At 41.5% G+C, this 20656-nt stretch overlaps 2 protein-coding genes across 3 annotated transcripts in view; one reads left to right on the forward strand and one right to left on the reverse strand.

Annotated features, from left to right (window-relative positions):
• Positions 1–13462, forward strand: part of LOC120754924 (unconventional myosin-X-like) — an 80756-nt gene extending 67294 nt beyond the window's left edge. The window contains exons 33-41 of the mRNA XM_040069208.1: positions 1618–1775; positions 2964–3087; positions 4857–5154; positions 6425–6632; positions 7268–7404; positions 7569–7692; positions 9237–9686; positions 10445–10636; positions 11188–13462. Of these exons, the coding sequence (XP_039925142.1) occupies positions 1618–1775; positions 2964–3087; positions 4857–5154; positions 6425–6632; positions 7268–7404; positions 7569–7692; positions 9237–9686; positions 10445–10636; positions 11188–11301 (1805 nt within the window). The 3' untranslated portion in view covers positions 11302–13462. The remainder of the gene's footprint in view (positions 1–1617; positions 1776–2963; positions 3088–4856; positions 5155–6424; positions 6633–7267; positions 7405–7568; positions 7693–9236; positions 9687–10444; positions 10637–11187) is intronic.
• Positions 13463–16726: 3264 nt separating this feature from the next.
• Positions 16727–20656, reverse strand: part of LY75 (lymphocyte antigen 75) — a 45815-nt gene continuing 41885 nt past the window's right edge. For both annotated transcript variants that reach the window (XM_040069649.2, XM_040069650.2), the window contains exon 35: positions 16727–20213. In XM_040069649.2, the coding sequence (XP_039925583.1) occupies positions 20029–20213 (185 nt within the window). In that variant the 3' untranslated portion in view covers positions 16727–20028. The remainder of the gene's footprint in view (positions 20214–20656) is intronic.

Raw genomic sequence — 20656 nt, forward strand, 5'->3', positions numbered from 1 at the left:
AGTGGTGTGTCACGTTGAGAAGGCAGTCTTGATGTCATCTGAGGCTTTGTGTCTGGCTGCAAACATCTCTGCCCATGGAAACTGTAAGAGATTTGCAAAGTGTGCAAGTGACTGTAAGTGCCTGACACCTGACAGAGATACACTGTGCTGATGTTTCTCACTGATTAGAGTCACTGCTTATCTCAGTGTTCCCCAAGCAGGGTAACAGGTTCCTATAGCTGACACTAATTACTGGAACATCCCCAGAACTGTCGCTTTGTAGCATGACCTACGTTTGTCACTGGGGCCAGTGTTAACATCTTAAATAGCAGCCATCCCATACACTGTAAGGGATGTACAGTGCATGTGTGGTGGTATCACTCAACTTGAGAGAAACAAAAGATGACAAAGGCCTGTTTTTGCTTTCTGTGCAACATGACAGTTCTGGGAAGGCAGGATCTTGCATGATCCTCCATTGCTTGCCTTAGGAATTTGGAAGGGAACCCAGGTTATGGGATAAAGGGTGAATCCCCCATACAAAGATTGTGAACCTTCGAAAAAGACTTGAAAAAGTGTACATTTGAGTACTGGAGTTGTTTGGGATACCTTTTAGAAGGGCTGGAAGCTGGAAGTATTTAGTAAAGTGAGATGAGAGGAAATTCATTCTGCTCATTCACAAGAAGGTGTCCACATTTTTGATGTGTCTGGGGTTGCCTATAGCAGATAGAATTGCCATTGCCTTGACACATTCTCTCAGGTTGTCAAACACATATTTTTGAAACTTCTGGGAGTTTATTTGGCAATCTGACTGGGTGCTGTATGTAGAGTGGACATTTTCCAAGTGAGTAACAGGACAGTGTAGTCCAAGTGCTGTCTGTGAAAGTGAGCTGCCTGGTTGGCAGGCAGGTAGTCAGGTTACACTGCAAGATACTTGTATCTTGGAAAGCTCTCTTCACACAAAACTCTGGACTGGGACTTTCCTATTGATAAATCAGTTTTATGGGGAATGGGGATGTTAACGTCTACTTGTGGATTTTAAGCAGACGCACCGTATATTGCTGTGAAAGCAGCAAGGGTTTTTCATAAGCTACAGGCAAAAAGAGAATCAGTGATTTCTAAATAATCAAGTCAAACCATTAGCCTAACATTGTCAAGTCCACCAGTAAGCCATGTCTCTAAAGTGCCACATATAAAAAAATGCCTCCAGGGATGGTGTTTCAGCCACTTTCCTGGGCAGTCTTTTGACAGCCCTTTCCTCTTGTCCTGTCACTTGTTACTTGGGAAAGGGGCAGACGCCCACCTGGTTACATCCTCCTTTCAGGTAGTTGTAGATAGTAATAAGGTCCCCCTTGAGGTTCATTTTCTCCAAGCTGAACACCCACAGCTCCCTCAGCCACGCCTCACAGGAGTTGTGCTCCAGACCCTTCCCCAGCTCCATTGCTCTCCTTTGACAGCCAAGGTGATCTGCTCCATAACCTTCCCCGCCATCGAGGCCGGACTGACGGAGCTGTAGTTCCCCAGATTCTCCTTCTGGCCCTTTTTGTAGGTGGATGTCACATTTACTAACCTCTAGTCAACTACATGATATGGCAGCCAGTTTCACCTTCCAGCCTTGTTTCCACCTTTGTTTCTCCACAGGCTACTGGAACATCATAGTCCATGGGCGGAAGCACTCGTACAGACTCTACACGAAGCTGCTGAACGAAGCCATGCGCTGGGCCTCTGCCATTCAGGGTGTCATTGACAGCAAAGTTCCCATAGAAACACCTACACAGCAACTCATTCGTGACATCAGGGTAGGTGGCATCCTGCTAATTCCCACACGGGTTGGGAGCAGCCAGACCACCACTGGCCTAACCCAGTCATTGCAGAGGATGTGGCAAAAAATGGGGTTGCTGTCTTAAGGGGAAAATTCAAAGAGTAAAAACCAAAAAACTTACACAACTGTGCAACAACAAAAAAAATCAAATATTGCATGAATTTTATTTTTTTAACTGATCCGTATAAGTCTTGACTATGACTCTGTGCAATTAAAAATTGCATGCAGGATTACACCATCAAGTATTTGCAAATCTCTGCTCCATCCATTCCACTCTTAAGCATCCTCCAGACACAAATACAAAAAAATCCGTTCCAGCCATCTGACTTTGATGTATCCTGAAGTTCTCTTCATACCTTAGGCTTGTGTAGTTAGATGTCTGAGTAAAGAGTGGAAAGACAATATCCTTCAAAGTAGCAGGAATTGTACCACAGGAGTAATTTTTGAGGAAAAACTTGCCAGAAACTTTGTAAATAAACCTAGAGTCATTTAAGAAGACACACCAAAGCAAATTTCATAAGAAATGTGTTTGTGATGAACTGTAAACTGGATGCAATTAGATAGTTCATATTTAGGAAGAAAGAGCTGAGAGTGATTGTAGAGGATCTTGGAAAATTTCAGCTCGGGGTTCAAGGACAAGTGGAATGTCATGTACTATTAGGGAATGAGTCTAGGACAAAGTGCAGAAGAATGTGATCCCGTGTGTATGGTAGTGACAGGCCCAGGTTGTGAACATCATGGAGCATTTTGGTTGTTCATTCTGCAAACACATATAGTACAACCAGACAAGTTGAGAATAGGCTCATTATTACACACTGAAAATGACAGACTTGTGGTCAGAAAGTCCATTAACCATGTCATGTTGAAAGCTTGAAGGACACAGGAGAGGAGGATCATGCCACGTATGGTACACAAGCCATGCTTGGAGGAAAGATTCTGTGCCTGGTGACCAGTGGGATGATGCAGCATGGCTATTCTTGTGTTTAATTTTCAGAAATAATACACAGGGTAATTTTTAGATACAGATTATGCTTTGATTGCTTAGTCCCCTTAGGTACCTCCAGAAATTTAGACAGAGGTAGTTGAGCTTGAATCTAAATGTGTGAGGGCATCCTGCAAAGGACTGTGCCTATTTGAGGATAATTAATTTTGCTTTCTTTCCCAGGAAAACAGTACAAACTTTGAAGTAGTGGAACAGACCTATAGGAGGAACCCAATCTTGAGATACACCCAGCACCCCTTGCATTCCCCACTGCTCCCACTACCGTATGGAGATGTCAGTGTCAACTGTAAGTATTTTACCCAAGTGACAGAACCCACCCGCATTTTGAGGGTCAGTGAGGAGCCTGAGCACTACAGAATGGGCCTGTAAGCTCTCTCTGTGCAGGTGAAGTCTATTTGGGGCAATGTAGCCCCAGGGTTCAGTGAGGGAACAGTCCCTTTCTCTCTCCCTTTCTTCTCTGGAGTGTGTTCAGTGTCCATTGCCTCTTACCGTGGGAACACTGAATCTTAAAGTAAATGGGATAATTTTATCATCCATCCAGGAGACATGCAACCTGTCATTCTTCAGCCACAACTGGGTTTTGAGTGGCTCTAGTGGAAATACTACAATAGGATTACATCATGCAGCTGGCAGTGGGGTAGTATTTCTGCAGAAGCTGCTGTAAAACCAGACTAAATTACTACTTTTTCAAATGTATCAGAAGCATGAAAGAGCTAGAGTGATGGGGCAGCAAGTGATTTGCTGATGATTACAGAGTGTGTGACATATTAAAACTGAAAGCTGGTGAAGAACTACAGAAGAATGTCTCATGTGGAGTGACTGAGCCCACAGCATCTTGTAAGAAATTAATTTCAATCAAAGCAATGTATATGGGAAAAAAGTCTGCCACACAGGTAGTGATCTAGAGCTTAGGAAAGTGAACATCAATTTACATAGCTTTATGAAAATGTCAACTCTAGTGGTGAGTACAGAAACAAAGCAGCTAATGTAAGGTTTTGAAAAGGAAAAATAAAGGAAATCTTTTTTCCTTAGAAAAGGAAAAATGAAGTCTTTGTGCAGCTGTATATATACTGTGCACCTGCATCTTGAGTACGGAATACAGTTTTGCCTTCTACATCTTGTAAAAGATACAGGAGATGTAAAAACCTGTCCAAAGATGATCAGAGGCACAGAAGAACTTGCCTACAGTTTAGTGACCAAATAGAGAACAGGATTCTTCAGCCTCAAAGTGAAGTTTTTAGGGCAGGAAGACTGTCATGGAGAAAGTGAAAGGATACTAGGTCTGTCACAGTACAAGGATCCAATTACATGGCAGATTAAAAGCACAGAGAAAGTAAAATCTGAAATACAGGAAAAATACAAAGCAAGCACTTAGACTGTGGAACTTAGTTTTTAGAGCTGTGTCTCTGTATACAGTTAATACATGGCCTCTGGGGAAGCAGTGGCTCTATAAGATATACAGAAGGACTTAAAGCCCCAGAGATGTGCAAAGGAGAATGCAAGGCTGCCTCTGAATGGTATCACATGTCTCTGAGCAGTTCAAAAAGCAGACATTTAGATGCTCAAACAACTCAAGTTTTGGTCTGAGCATTTTAAATCTAAACAATAGGTATAAGTTGCATTTGTGCTGCAGCAATTTGCTTAAATTCTATGTTAGCCTGGGGTCAAAGCTAATACAGGTGCAACACAGAATTTTGGAATTACACAAGCCAGGCTTCAGTGGCTGCGTTCCAGTACCTTGGTTGCAGAGACTGAACTAGATTTTGGTGCTCATTTCCCTTAAAATCATTGATCTGCTTTTCTGCACAGTGTATCCAAAAACGGATTGGCAGTGGTGGCAAATCAGATGCTGGCAAATACGAATTAAAACTGCATTTGAACATTTAGAGAGGAAGCATTAATGAACTTAAAGTATAAATTGAAGCTCAGGATATGAGCTAATGCTCAGGTTTCCGTTCTTCCGTGACAGACGGGTACAGTTGATTGTACTGCTGCTGGGCCAGTAGAAAATGAGGGAGATGCTCACCTCTTGTCACCTTTGTGATTATTCTCTAGTGCAACAAGAGAAGGGTTACAGCAGCTTACAGGATGAAGCAGTGAAGATCTTCAACTCCCTTCAGGAAATTGAGACCGTGTCTGACCCCATACCCATTATCCAAGGCATCCTGCAGACCTGCCATGATTTAAAGCCCCTCCGTGATGAAGTGTACTGTCAGCTCATCAAGCAAACCAACCACATGCCACATCCCAACAGTACTGGGAACCTGCACCACTGGCAGCTGATGACCTGTATGAGCTGCACTTTCCTGCCCAGCAGAGGGATCCTGCGCTACCTCAAGTTCCACCTTCGAAGGTAAATGTCTCTTTTGTTTGCAGCTTGTTTCCTTTTACTCTGCTGATCTTCCTCTGCCTGTTGGAGTTACCCCCTTGCTGTGCAAGCACCTTCCTGTGGTGTCCAGCCTCCTACCTTTGCCCAATTCTTACCACCAGCTGTTCTGTGTATTCGGACTCCCCCCTTGCCACTCATCTGTTGTGTCAAAAGAATGTGGAATGAATGTAAGTAACCCACACAGAATACCATGAGACTGTTGCAGTGGATTTGCACTGATGACCTGCTGCTTACTAATGTACATATAAACATTATCAACCTGCAGGAAAGGCAAGGACTGTACTTCCATGCTCTTGGAAGTATGTACTATCTTACAGCTGGCACAGGCAAAATGCATACTGTGAAGTAGGAGAGATACTGTAAATCCAATTTATAATTTTTCAGGGTTTGTTAATTAAGTGCATAATGCTTGAAATTAGTATTTTTAATCTGTTTTAACCTCCCATTTTCATGGACTAAATAATTTACATTTCTTCCCAAGTCATCTTCATCATCTAATGAAGTTTTACAAAGCAGTCTGCACTGGGCCTGATCTGCAGTGTACCCTTCCTCCATTCCTATCGATGAGAAAGATCAATAAAATCTATTTGATTCCTTCCAAGCTAGGAAAGAGTGGGATGAGATTTGTGTCAATACACTAAATAGCTACATCTATGGCCTGGGTCTAAGAAATGCAGAAACTCCATGTAGCCATTTCATTGTTTTATCACTGGAGTTGCAAATAATGTTATACCTAGACCTGCTGGTCTTGGAGGGAAGAGAACAGTAGACAGGCATCTGCTTTCTATCTTCTTAATTCTCAAACATACTGTAAAAGTGGCTCAAACACAGCCAGCAAATTTAAAAAAAAAAAACAACCAAAAAAACCATAACACAAAAACAAACAAAACAAAACCATTAAGAATAAATGAAAAAAGTTTACATTTGATTTCACAGTTTTTATTCTCAGTTTTGTAAATTAAGATTGTCAACCCTGCTGTCTTCAGCTGTCACTAAACTCCTGAAACTTTGAACTGCTTATTTCATACATTGCTGAGAAATGCCACTGCAGTGACTTTCAAATGTCTAGTAAGAGCAGATTGTATGGTTTTGGAAATAACTTGGTTTTCGTGTGGTTGCATTTGACATCAGCATCTCTAACAAACTCTTTACTTGCAGTAGTCTCATTTTTAGAGTAATATGTTATTCACTGTGTAATGGGCTTTTGTTTTTTTTTGCTTCTCTTTACAATCAGGGTAAAAGATCTCTTTCCAGACTCAGAAATAGACAGGTATGCACAGTTCATAAGTGATTCCCTGAAGAGAACAAAGACGAGGGAGTTTGTGCCCTCCCAGGAGGAAATACAGGCTCTTCTCACCCGTGAGGAAATGACCACGACAGTGTACTGCCATGGTGGTGGCTCCTGCAAAATAACCATCAACTCCCACACCAGTGCTGGGGAGGTAATGCATTAGTAGGATGAAGAAGATGTGAGCACATCTGTGTCTGGAGAGTGGGTCTGTTGCAGGGATACTCCATTCCCCTTCATTTCCAATTTCTCTCTCTCTCTCTCTTTTTTTTTTTTTTTTCCTGGCGTTCTGCCCTTTGTCTGAAACTTGCTAAACAGAGTTTTCTGGACAAGGAGAAATTCCAGTTCCTAATGGAATCTTTCTGAGAGGGATATTCTACCAGTAACTTAATCATTAAAGGGTCAGAAGTAGGATTCCAGGTTGCAGTAGTCATGTCTGTGAAAACATTAATGCTGAATTAGTGGAATTGTTGTTAGAGGAACTGAGAATGTCACCATGACATCTGAATCCATTATGTGCCTAAATCTTGTGCAGAATTACAATTCCCCATCCTCAAAAGGAGAGTGAAGATTGAAAAGATTCAGAGAAGAAAAGGATGATCAAATGCATGTAATGATGTCATTGCAGGGAATGATCTTTTAGGGTTAGAATTCTTTAATCTGAAAACACAGTAATTAAGGGAGAAATGTGATGGAGATGTATGAAATGATAGGTGAACTGAAGAGGTACTGATTCTTCATTGTGAAAGGGGGAGTGATGCCTACTGTGTGACATGTCTGATTTTGCAGGTGGTTGAAAAGCTGATCCGAGGGTTGGCAATGGAGGACAGCCGGAATATGTTTGCACTCTTTGAACATAATCAACACGTTGACCGTGCTGTGGAGAGTCGGGTGATTGTGGCTGATATCTTGGCCAAGTTTGAGAGGTAAAGGAGTGTTTTATGAAACCTTTAATTTCTCGTTGGATGTAACACTGGATTTCAGAATCCAGGGTTACCTTCAGATTGTGATTTGCACTGTGGACATTCCAGCACCATGGCACTTTTCCTTCCTGATTTTTTCCCTTCTCATTCTCTTTTATATTTTACAGACTTGCTGGCTCTGAAGAAGAAGAGGAGGAAGGACAGTGGCAACTCTATTTTAAGCTTTATTGCTTCTTGGATATTGAGAATGTTCCCAAAGATGGCGTGGAATTTGCCTTCATGTTTGAGCAGGTAAACTAACTCTGGGAGAATTATTTGGTTTCCAGGGTGGCAAAAGCACACAAGAGGACACAGAAAACTGGTTTACCTTTCATTAGAAGTGGGAATGCTAGTTGTAGCAGAAGAATTTAATGTGTTGGATTTTTGCCTGGAATCTACTAAGCAGACAGACTGTGACGTTTTCTAGGGAAAATGAGTATTAGAACAAAAGCAATAAAAATTAGGAAAGGCTCAAAAAAAGTTCAATACTAATTATAATTAGTACTTTTTTTTTTTTTTTTAATAAACTTGGTCTTTCATTTTAGAAGGCAGAGAAATTTGGGTAATGATTCAAGAGAATCATTAAAGGTAGGTGCTTTCAGAACATAAATGTGAAGAAAACTGGAGAATATATCTATCTGCAAATCAGCTTGCAAGAACAGCCCAAGGTAACATCCTTGGGGTGTTACCAGAACTATGAAATGTCTTTTGAGCAATTTCTTTTGATTAACTGAGGGGCCCTAGAAAAGTACTGCAGACAGAGGAAAGGAGGATGTAGTTGACAATATTTATCTGCTGAGCAGGCTGTTATTTTTTTTAAGTCACTCTACTCCATAGCACAGTGATGCTGGCAAGATCACACTGGTATGAAAGAGCTTTGCAGCTGGCATGTAAAACTAAACCTACTGGAGCACCCAGCTGTGATGTGATTCATCCCATCTTCTAATGGTATTACTTCTAATGAACACTGAACTTGCCTCAGAAAATCACAGCTGTAGAAAATTACTGAACCTGTGTTAATGGCCATCAGAGTCATGAAGACTGAAACCCACCGATAGTCAAATGGATGGCATGTACATCACTCAGACAGTGGTTCCTTTCTTGAATTGAACATCAAGCATTGTTAGCTAGAGAATGTCTAGAAAAGAGGCAGGAGCACAAGGTGCTCTGTGGAACCGCAGTTGTACCAAACTCCCTGTTGACAAGGCTTTCAGTCTCCACAGCTTTAACTGGCAAGGAGAAGTAACAGTAGGAGAGTAGGTGTTACCCAGACATTAGATGGACGTGCAAAAAGCCCCACTGACAGATTTCACAGAAAAACAGGCAAAGGTTAGCAAGAAGATTGTTGGAGACATCAGGTGAAGGAGGAGGAGGTGGGAGGTGCTTTTGTGTAATGAAACTGAGGTTGAGAATCTTGAATTTATTATATATTACTCTGGTGTTAAATATAATCTTCAGACAGGAGCTGTACCTGGTACAGCACAAAACCAAACTGCCTCAATTCTGGTGTCTCTCATCTGTTACAGACCTAAATGGTCCTCATTGTAGGACTTTCTGTACAGCATAGGAGCCCCTCAAAGATCTCTGCCCTGTTCAGGCTTGCAGAGACGGGTGTTCCCCCCTGGTATCAACCACTTGCAGACGTTGACATATTTATTACAATGTCTGCTCTGACCTCCTGAATTATGTCTGTCCTGCTGGGACCAGCAGATGGAACAGGAATCTGTACACAGACCTATTTGTGAATAAAGTGTGCTTTTTGCTTTCTAATGAGTTTGAGGGACTTTTGTTTGTAGGCTCATGAAAGCCTCATAGCTGGTCATTTTCCTGGGCCGGAGGACACTCTGCAGCGTCTGGCAGCTCTGCGGCTGCAGTATCTTCATGGAGATTATTCCAAAATAAGCTGGACCCTTGATGGAATCTACCCAGTTAACAGGCTGAAATCCAAAATACTGCACTCAACAAAGAGCAGCAGCAGTACCAGTCACACTCTGGAGAGGAGACGGACCAGCTTCCTTGAAGGGACATTGAAGCGTAGCTTCAAGACAGGGTCTGTAAAGAAGCAGAAGGTAGAAGAAGAGCAGATGATGGAGATGTGGGTAAAAGAAGAGCTTTCAGCTGCTCGGGCAAGCATAGCACAGAAATGGACCAAGCTGCAGGGGCTCTCTCAGCATCAGGCCATGGTGAAATACATGTCCATTGTAAAGGAGTGGCCAGGTTATGGATCAACCCTCTTTGATGTTGAGGTGAGTGGTTAATAAACTTCTAAAACCACAGCTGAGGAGAGGTATCGGTCTGGAGAACAGATAGAGCTGTCTGTAACAGAAGGGAATTTTGAGAACTAGACACATTTTGCCTTAGTAATCTCAGGGTAAGCCTGTAGTACCACAATACCCAAGAGTTATGACACAGAGAGCATAGAACAAGCAAGGCAGGGCATCCTGGTTAATGAAGGGAGACAGTGGATTCCCACTTTGTTAGTGGGTGGTAGCGGGGAGGAGAGAAAGTGGCGGCTAGTGAAAGTCAGCGTAAAACAAAGCTCTGGTCTTCTTGCAAGCAAAAAGTGCAATCCTGTTCTGCAGCAGTACAACAGAAACTGCACAGATGGGCCTGTACAGCACTGTGCTCAGCCTGCTGGAGTAGGAGGCCACAGTTCAGTTCTGTCAGTTTTGCTGCTGCCTACATGGATCACCATGGGAAGTTGCTTGCACTCACTGTATTGTCTCTAAGAAGTGGAATATTGACTTGCTACATCACTTTAAAATTTGATGAGAGCTCTTCCCTATAATAATTATTTATTACTCAGCTAGTATCTGACTCACAGCTGTTGTCACCTGAATCTTCACAGCAGAAGTGCCTCCAACATAGATTTTGCAAGTACCCTGGTTTATTCATTGAATTGAAATGTCCTATGAGAGCTAGAAACAGAGGGCTTTTTCTTGAATTGAAAATTATTTGATCCTCCACTGCATTTATGTAAGAGGTCATGTTTCTCTTTCTGCAGTGCAAGGAGGGTGGATTCCCCAATGATCTCTGGCTTGGCGTCAGCACAGAGAATGTCTCTGTCTACAAACGAGGGGATCCTAAACCACTAGAAACTTTCCAGTATGAGCACATCGTTTTCTTTGGAGCACCACAGCCTAACACCTTCAAAATTACAGTGGATGAGAGAGAAATGTTCTTTGAAACCTCCCAGGTATGTGAAAGCACACGGCCACTTCATTTAAGCTTCAAGGAATAGACAGGTTTCTGTGCAGGAGTTCTTGACTAATGGAGTACACAGCCAAGGGAAAAGATGAAGGGGGCTTAATCCTAATGGGCATGGTACCTCTTCTTGAATACAGAGATGAACAAAAAAATAGGCTGGTTAGAAAGTGAAGGAGGTTGATAGGTGTTCCAGTGCATCAAGAGTTTCCAGTTCTGGGTGCTCTTCAGTTTGTGTGGCTTTTCTTCATTCCTTTCCAGTAGATGAATGGGGAATTTCACAAACTTAAAAAAAAGGACTTAGTAGTATGAAAGTTGCTTTTCTTTGAGCTAAAAATATTTTAAAGTGTTGCTACAGCAGAGCACAAACTTGTCAAGCCTTTCTCTTCCTACTGTCATGTTCACATTCAGTATAAACATGCAAAATTTATTGTCTCATGACTTTGGAGAAGGGGGATCTCTTTCAGCAAAGTATCCAAAGCATGCCTCAGTGTATTAAGGTTTTCAAAGTGCTTATGCTGTGTTCCTGTGATCTCTCCCCAGGTGGGTGAGATAATAAAGATCATGAAAGCGTACATCAACATGATCGTGAAGAAACGCTGCAGTGTCAAATCGGCCACCAGTGTGGACAGTCATGCAAGCATCTGGACTAGGTGATACGGATGAACTGGCACTAGTTAGGCATGGGTATTTGCAACTTGCCAGCACAAGTGTAGCAAAGATGTTTTTTAAGGATTCAACTGACTACTGTATTTAAAACCTGAAGTGACAGTTCTACAATACCATAGGATTTGCACCTCTGCCCAAAGACATTAAACAGTTACAACTGTTGTTAAATGCTAATGACCCAAAACTTGTTTTCCCCTTGCTTGTTTGATGAACAATGTACCTTAAAGAAGCAAAGTCAGAAGCATCCTCCTCCTCCATGTCCTCTCCGCTGCTTTCACTATCACCTATCACACTGGCAGAAAAATGTACAAGGATCATTTCTGCAGGACAGGAGACAGACTTAAGCTTCCTTAAGAATTCTGAACGTGCAGACATGTGGGATCATGTGATCACAGCATGGTCTGCTAAAAGAATATTTGTTTTATTTATTTTGCAAACAAATCAAAAATATTAATCACTCTGGGTTTGGGATTTTTTCTTCAGGATCTACTAACCATCTGATCTGGTCTGTTTGTATAATTGAAGCCAAATGGTCCAATAGAGAGGTCAAACCCTTTGTGAGAGAGTATTAAACAAAGAAACAAATAAAAACACCCAAGGTGGTTGGTTACCTTCCAATAAAAGTTCACGGGTACACGACTAAAAAGTGGCACTTTCAGTTAAACTACAAAATACTCCAGTCTAGGAGAAAACCTCTGGGACTAGCACCACTGAAATAGGCCATAAGGTGCCATTCTGGGCACACTGCAAGCAGCACCTCTTGCATAAAAAATAATGACTGCGGTTCCCCTGTACAGCTCAGGAGGGGAGATGGTTTTAGTAGCATTTCCAGAAGAGCTGCTCTTCAAACTCCCAGTATTAGATGGAGGTTGGAGATTTATGGTGAGCAGCTTGTTGCATTGAGATCTTTCTTTAGGGGGGATTTTAGGATGACTGAGGTCCCTGAACTTAGTTTTAAGCTAACTGCTTCCTACTGAGTGAATAGGTGCCTAGATAAATTGTTATAGGCAAGATTTTTACTACTTCTGTACTACAGTAAGCAAATTCCAAATCCTTCATCCACCCCAACTTTTAACAAGAACTGTTCACATCACTGAATCCCTAGATCCCCATCGAGTCTCTTCTAGGTCCTTAGTCCTTGGCAGAACTTGAAAACAATGCTATTTTGCCAAAACAACTGCTTCTTGGAGGTTTTTATAGCTACCTGCAATTTGAAGAAGCAGAATTTTTTTCTTCTCCATAAAAGATGACAGTCATCTTCAGTCTCTGGCTGATGGAAAGTTGATTTAATTGTTTAAAACAATATTCAGTATCATCCTGTCATAAATTAGTTGCATTAACAAACACAAAATCTGGCGGTCAGTCATTTTCCATGACCCTTGTCTAGTCTTGGGATTCTAGACTGCAGATGCCCATTCTGTTTCTTACTGAAACTGCAGCTGTAGGTAATGTGGGCCTTCTTCCACATTTAAAATTGGCTGTCTCATTTTCTGAAGTAGCAGCAGCTAAGGCCTGTTAGCTGTGAAACAGAAATTGCATAGAAAAGTAGGAGTCAGTGTACAACAGGTTCCATTCCAATTCATCGTCAGATTGTGCCATATCACTGTGTTGCAGAGCACTAGTTGTGAGGGTGACAGTACAAGAAGAAACACTGTACATAACCCCTGCTCCTCTCTCATTTCCACTACACTTCAGCATGTGCAAACACTCCGTGCACTTGCTACACAATCAGCTGAAGAGGGTGGCCACTGCTGTGCATCGTTCCTTCAGCTGGAGTTTGCCTTAAATAGTGTCACTGATGGATCCTACAAACACCCTCTTGTTGTGACAAGGAATAAAGAGATGACCAGTGCACAGGTGGGACAGAACAGCAATGCAGAGGCCACCTGAGAAACAGCACTGTATACACTGCATACACTGGCTTGATCTCTAATACATCAGACTAGGCTTGATTATCCCTGTCCTAACTCTGCACTAGCTCTGTGTTCTGGCTCTTGGGTTGCTGCAGGCAGCTTGAACCCACTTGAAACATAACTCCCACTTACTATTTGTTGTAATTTTGCTCATTTCTATTACAGAACTCCTTCTGTCTTTTTTTAATTTGTAACTGGCTTTACAAGATGAAAGTTTAATAAATTATTGGATTGCACAGGCTGTATTCACTTGCAGGCATTGTGTGCCCACGTTAAGGTGTTTGCTCAGAGCTTAACGCTTGGAACTTTTAAGTGAAAAGCAGGCGTCATTGGCATGAGGATACAACAGCCCTTCCTCCAAGAAGCAAATATTGGGGGCAGTAGAAAATACGTTGCTGCTACAGTGGGGAAGGTTTGTTAACTTCTGCTTTTCTCTCTGGGGCTGAGTCACACTTTTGCTCAGTGGGAGATGTCCCTCTGGTTCTGAGACAGCAGATCAAGGAATTAATCATCTCCCAAGGCCCAACCTGTGGGATCAGCTCCATACCTTCTCTTCAGCACCTCAAAGTCACTAATAACAGAAAATCACTTCTGGCTCAAATAAACTGCCAATTTGCAATTCCCACACAAGTGCATGGCCTGGCCACAGTGCTCACCTAAGAGCTTGTGTCACTGAAGTAAATGGGACTGGGAGCATCTGAGCTGTCAGCAACACAGACCACCCCACTAGCAAACAAAAGTTCCCTCAATCCATACACAGATACGGAATCCAAGCAGTGATGCGCAATCCCCATCATTATGCTCCCCTGTATACCTTGGTCAGATGGCCTGAGAGCCTCAAGACCCTGGAGATTGGTCTATAGAGTATCACTTTGAACTGTTCCGATTCTTTTCTTCTTTTTTTTCCCATCTTTATCCCCTTGCATAGACTTTCCAGGTCTTTATTCAAGGCTGCAACTGCTTCTGCTTACTGCCAGCTAACCAGTCTCCTTTCTGGGCAGCTGTTGAATTTCAGACTGCACTTGTTTCATTAATACCTCTCTATAAAGACAACAAACATGCACTGCTGCAGGTCCAGTATGACTACAATACACACAAACGCATTTATTGAGTGGTAGCCATGAATAATAGCTCAAAGCAGCAGCCAACTAAAAGCCTTCTCTGAGTCCCTTTTTAAATGTTTGATCACCCTGTCAGTGTGACATGCAGTCCCTCTGGACCCCACCCAAGTATTTTTGTAATAGTTAATTTAAGTTTGAATGCTCTGTGAATTAGTTTCATGACAATTTATAATCAGAACCTACACCATAAACATGAAGTGATTTATACACAGACACTGCCTCAGGTAAGTTATTTCACAAGCTCATGTGTCTAGTTATTATTGGCTCTAAACTTGAAACATTTATTTGTACCTGGTTTTAAAACACACAACCTCTCTCTGTAGGCTGTGTATTCTATTATTACCCTGTGCATTTGCTTCAAAGTAACACGGTCCCCTTGAGCCTTTAAGCAAATCTCACAGGTGAATTCCAGCCCCCTCTTTAAAATATGAATTCCTAAATCAGTGGGATGCAGATTTGCCAGGCTCTTGGCTACTTTTTTGACCGGCTCTCCCTAATGCACAGCTGGTACACACCTTGGCCCGTCCCATGCTCAGCACCGAGGCGAAGGCCGGTAGCTGGAGTGCCAGGGACAGTCACTTACCCCAGTGCCAGCTCAGCGCTGCTCCAGCACGGCTGTGGCGCCCCGCTGGGAGGAATCCATCACAGGGAGCACGCAGACTCTGCGACCCTCTTCAGGTCTGACTGCATCCCAGAGCAAACGTGGCCAGGGCTTGGCCGATTCCGGGTTCCTGCCAGCGTTTGCTACCCAGCGCTGGCTTGGGCAGCCCAGCCAGCTCCAGAACAGAGCTCTGGTGTCCCAGAGGCCAGCTCCACCTCCTGCCCTCACTGCACCCAGGGACACGTCTGGGGCCCCTAGGCCCTCCCCAAAATGCTGTGAGGGCTCAGAATTACCAATACAAACATGCTCTTCCTGTAAAAGCAAACACTTATAAAGCCTGAGTGACTATATAGTGACAGCCTTCTAAGAAGATAAACTTAATTGGCTCTGTATTGGGTTGGACACTGGGCATAGTTTTTGCAGGGTCACTAATGAGGAACACACATTAATAGGAACAACTTACCTGTCTTGTTCCTTTCTCCTGTTGCAGTGTGAGGCTGAAGGCAGCTCAAGTGCCTGATGCGGGGTACAAAGGCACTGAATCTGCATGGGAACAGATACCCTGCTTGAAGAAGGTGGGAGAGGGGAGGAAATGGAAGTTAGGAGAAGGGGAGGAGGGGACAAGTGGCTGTAGTTCACAATAAACTCCCTGTTGTCGTGTCATGAGTACTTGGGCCAGGGTCAAGAAAGCTGCTCTTGGCTTTCTTGCTCACACAGGAGGGAGACAGACCCATCCTGCCAAGGTTGTGGTGTCCTGCTGCTACAGGGTGTTCCAGCTGTCCACAGTGACTCCTGCAGCCCCTAGCAGCGCTGTGGGGCTGTTGGCAGTGCCCATCGCACGTGTTCCAGCCTTGTGGCTGCTGCTCCCTAGAGAAGTGGTGCTTTCTGGCCCCCTTGGCAGCGTGCGGTGGTGTAAGGCTGACTGCTTGGATCTCGTGTCTGTGGTGGCGTGTTCTCCACCTGGTGGCTTAATAGTGCTGCAAAGCAGGTATGGGAGAGAAGAGGTACAAAGAACGGTATCTGCAGGAGACAATAAAAGATGGAATTTCAGAAACTACAGTCTTTTCCTCAAAGCAGCTCACGATGCAAGCCCTGGGGAAACGTGACTTCCCATTATCCACATACATTTATAATTCACACTTTCTTTTAACACAAGATACTCTTCAAATATCCAGATCACGTTTATGAAAAAAAGACATTTCATAATGAAAGTTCAGTTGCTAATGGTGATGACATTCAATCACACACACATATTTGTAAAACCAACTCAACCCACTACTTTGTAAGTTTAAATTCAAATATGCATATAAGGCTTGTTAGCTTTAACAAAATGTAAGCAATATGGTTTTGTACAGTTACCTGCTCTGAATAATCTAAAAAGGAAGATGACACATGGCATTTGAAAAGAGAAATTTTATAGAAAGCAGGAGCAGTACTCTCATTAGTCGTATGAGTGTCCCAAGACACAGCATGCAGAAAAATATTTCTGTTTTCGTTTGTTCTGGCAAAAAATGCGTAAGAGGCCAGCTTAATTCAGGAAACACATTTTGAAAAAATTGTTTTGTATTGCTGGAATCCACTTTTTCAAAAGTCACCTTGGAGTAAATTATTTATGCTGAAAAGTAGAAAAACAAAGAATTGTACTGTTTGTCATTATAGTTCCTTCTGCATTGGTGAAGAGAAATCCATAAGGACTTACAGTCTGTGTTGCACTACTGTGTCAACACAATAAAACCCTCATCTGGTATCCTCCCCTACCCTGATAAATATGTTAAAAATCTTAGTTACTATCAGATATTACAATAGAGTGTACAGGAGTTTTCAGTGTGCAAATACCATTGCTGAGGTTTAGCCATAAAGAAAGGATAACAGTATTTTCTAAGGGCATTTATGGTATTCACCACTTTTTAGTTAATTTGCTATTAACAGAATATTCCCTCTCTAGTACTTTGTCTCATCATAAAATTCCAGACCTACATGGGAAGGGTCCATTAGAGTGACAACTGAATTTTACTCTCCAGTAAGGGATCTGATTTTCCTAAGCTCATAACTGCTCACAGGTCTTGTGTTAAAACTGTACGGTGCCTTTTCAATTTGGTCAATAAGAACTTTATGTACTGCTTGACAATGAATTTGTCTAGAAGTACATAAGAAGTACATCTAGAAGTACATTCATTCTTCTTGAGAATGAATTTGACTAACTTTTAGAAGCCTGGGTTTTATATATCCCACTATGCTCCATACACACAGCAACAGCAGATGCACGAAGGGCTCAAATAGTAATTCCAACTTGCAGCAACAAAAATTGTAACGTTTGGTCTTTGTTTATTTGCAGCCACACCAAAAAAGAAAAATCACTAGCAGGCCATGAAATTTACTTACTCTTTTCAAAAATGTTTACATGTATGACATATGTCCAAAGCAACACGCAGATGGTGCATTTGGTTTAAGGGAAAAATGCTGAGAAGTACAACAAAACATCACGCCCAAAGGGTGCTCATGCATAAAGACTTGTTGATTTCTATGTCAATTAAGTTACTGATGCAGAAACCCTTAAAAAAAAAAAAAATTGGCTGGTGCAGTGGCAGATGTGGATTAACCTTTCCATGACCCAGAGTCTTACAAGGACTGGGCAAAATTCAGGAAGAAGTGAAGCTGTACACATTCTGCCTAAAGCTACCACAGCTGGCAGATAGTCTGTCCTCTGGGATGAAGGAGTTTTAGGATGCCTTTTCAACTCCATTGCTCTGGGACCTGGGAAAGCATTTCTCTGCTGCCATTTCCTTGTGCATCATCTTCAGATTTAAGATTAATGTTTGTGAAGCAGATGACCTTGTTGGCCATCTTGCACAATAGGATGTTTCTCCCAGCAAGCCATTACTGGAGCTAAAAATAACACTGCCCTTTGACCAGCAATCAGAGATTTTGGACGTCTGGAATTCAGAGCTCAGACATCACTTAAAATGAATACATCTCATGCTTTAATTGCAAGTGGTACTTAGCTGGAAGTAGTTTAACTCTGCCTATATTTTAGGAGGCATTATGGAGGGAGCCTTTATACACTGCCTTAATTTGGGCCTCGAGGTGCTAATGAACTACACCTCGATTAGAACAAAAAGGCAGAGAGGAATGTTCCTTGTGTAAGCCTGAAGAAGCTTGATAAAAGCTAGGTATACCTAAGTTTTCAACTGCAAAAAGAAAATAAAGAAAATTACCGGCATTCTTTTTAAATACATCAAAGATACGTATTACCTCTATAAAGTTTTCTTACTGTGGTAACACACACTTACCGGCTTTAATTCTGGTCACAGCCCCTGCACTGTCCTTTTTTACCCAGTGATTAATGACCCATACCTTAACTCTGATAACTGCTTAAATGGAAGTAAAACCAATGTAAGCAGTTCAGTCTTTTATTTAACTTTATTCTTTCAATAACAATACTGCCAAGTGATCTTCCTGTGTATTTCAAATGAAGTGGGTTATTCACCTGCACTAAGGCCAGGGTGCTTGCACAAAAAGGAATTACCAGTGATTAGACAACCTGGGTGTGATGAAATAAACACGACAAATGGGGCCTGAAAAAATTATTTACATCATTTATAAGAATATACAATTTTTAATAAAAAGTATATATCCTTTTGTGTTGAATTAGGCCCTTACTTCTAATTTCCACTTTCCATTTCAGAGTCACACTTAAAAATGCTCAGAGTATAAACATCTATAAAACTAGTAAATCTCAAAACATGGGATCTTGTAAATAATTCCCCCCCTTTATTACTGCAGTTAGAAAAAGACAATAATCAACATTTTTTCTAGTCCATTAAGTTAGAAATCACTTGGCAAAGCACTTAGGCCTAGAAGCTAAACCAGAAAACATCAGGAACCAGACTTTGCAACATTTCAAACACTTCTCATACCAGGGCAGTTTAAAGAATGAGAGTTATTTTCCTTGTAACTACATTTTCTACAAGTTACCTCAGGAAAAGCAAACGTTCACATTTGTGCCCAAAGTACTGAACAAACTACAAAAGTGCCAACTTCTTTGATCAGCAAACTGCCACAATGGCTCCTTTACTGTGCCCCTTCAGGTTGCTCTTTTAACAGGCCCAAAGCGGTATCTGTGAGTTCTCTACTTCTCAACACAAATGATAAACACTTCCTTATCAAAATAGTGCAAACAGGAACAAAGAAAAGTGCCATAAACATAAGTAAACTGCAGGAAAAGAAGGCAGTTGAACACTGTGACCCTGCTCTGCTGCTTCAGAGAAATCAGTAGTACTCTTCTCAGCACACCAGGCCAATGTATTCCTATTTACCACCTCTTGCCACCACCACATGCAGAATGGATTTGGTCTTTGGCATATCCTTCTTCATAAAAGTAAATGCACCTGTTCCTTGTACTGTGCATTCAAAAAAGTCAAAAGACGTCTTCAAAACAATAACTGATCAAATCACTGAGTAACTAATATATACAACTCTGTCTTCTGTTTTTCCCTTTATAACTTTCTTTGGAGTGCATAGGAAAGGCTACAGTAACACATCACATACAAAAATCAAGTTTAAGTTTTATGAAAAATACTCAAGTAATTTTAGCAATTATGTACACAAGTTTGTTTACCATATATCCTCAGTCTTTCCTTAGACATCTTTTATCTTGTTTCTTGGACAGATGACATATTTCACCTATAAAGTTATAGGTTGGTAACCATAAAATTAGGCATTTAATCCTCATATAAATAAGAGTATTGGAGAAGTAAATTTTAAGTGTATTCATTAAAGTGATGTTGTATGAAGTACTGTTGGCATTAATTTTTTCCATCAAAAATTCCAGTAAAGAGATAATACCATAAATTAAAAAATACAACAGAACTCTAAACACCTTGCATCTTAAAGGCCTGAGGCCAAATGTAAAGAATTACCATAAAATTGAATAAAAATTGCACTTGTATATAAACAAACTAGTTTTAGCCCCCATTAATATCCTTGTTACTTTTCCAGAAAGAAGTAATAAAACATCAAGTAGCTCGTTTCTTATGGCTTCACATAGTGAAGTTCATGCTTAAATTGATCAGAAAGTTTTTCAATAGCTATCTTTTGTGAACATGTCATCAGTTTCATCATCGTTCATCCCTCTTTGATAGCGTACGGCAGAGAAGGCACTCCAGTGAAGACGCTTCTTTTTGTAGAGGTACCATACCAGTCCAGCAATAAAAACCAAGATAATTAGCAGGGCAAATGCTACAGCTACACCAGTATGATTAGAACCTGAAACAGAACAAAAGGAGTTTTATTTATTTATTTAGGAGTTTTGGCAAGAATATTTTGTCATGGGGTTGCTGCTTAGGTAGCTGCATGGTAACACTGCACTCTTAGCTCAAGTAAAGGCAAACTGCTTCCCATTAAGTCTTTACTTCATCACATAGGAAATTAGATGCTAATTCATGCAGGAATTCATTAGCTTATTTTTGATCATTCGGTTGTTAATTTACTAATATTTAGGTTGGAAGGGACCTCTGGAGTTCAAAAACTTGCAAAGGCTGCACACCTTGAAAGTTTTGTATACTTCATAAATCTAATTAGATCCTGGGCTCTTGGAAGGGAAGGCAATTATACTGCCTTCAGACTGAAAAGATTTTGTTGAGGTCTTCCTTAGTGGCACAAAGTTTAATCTATTCCTGCATTTCCACTTCAGTGAAAATGTATACAAA

The sequence above is a fragment of the Hirundo rustica genome, chromosome 7, assembly GCF_015227805.2.
Source record: "Hirundo rustica isolate bHirRus1 chromosome 7, bHirRus1.pri.v3, whole genome shotgun sequence".
In the NCBI taxonomy this organism is placed as follows: Eukaryota; Metazoa; Chordata; class Aves; order Passeriformes; family Hirundinidae; genus Hirundo; species Hirundo rustica.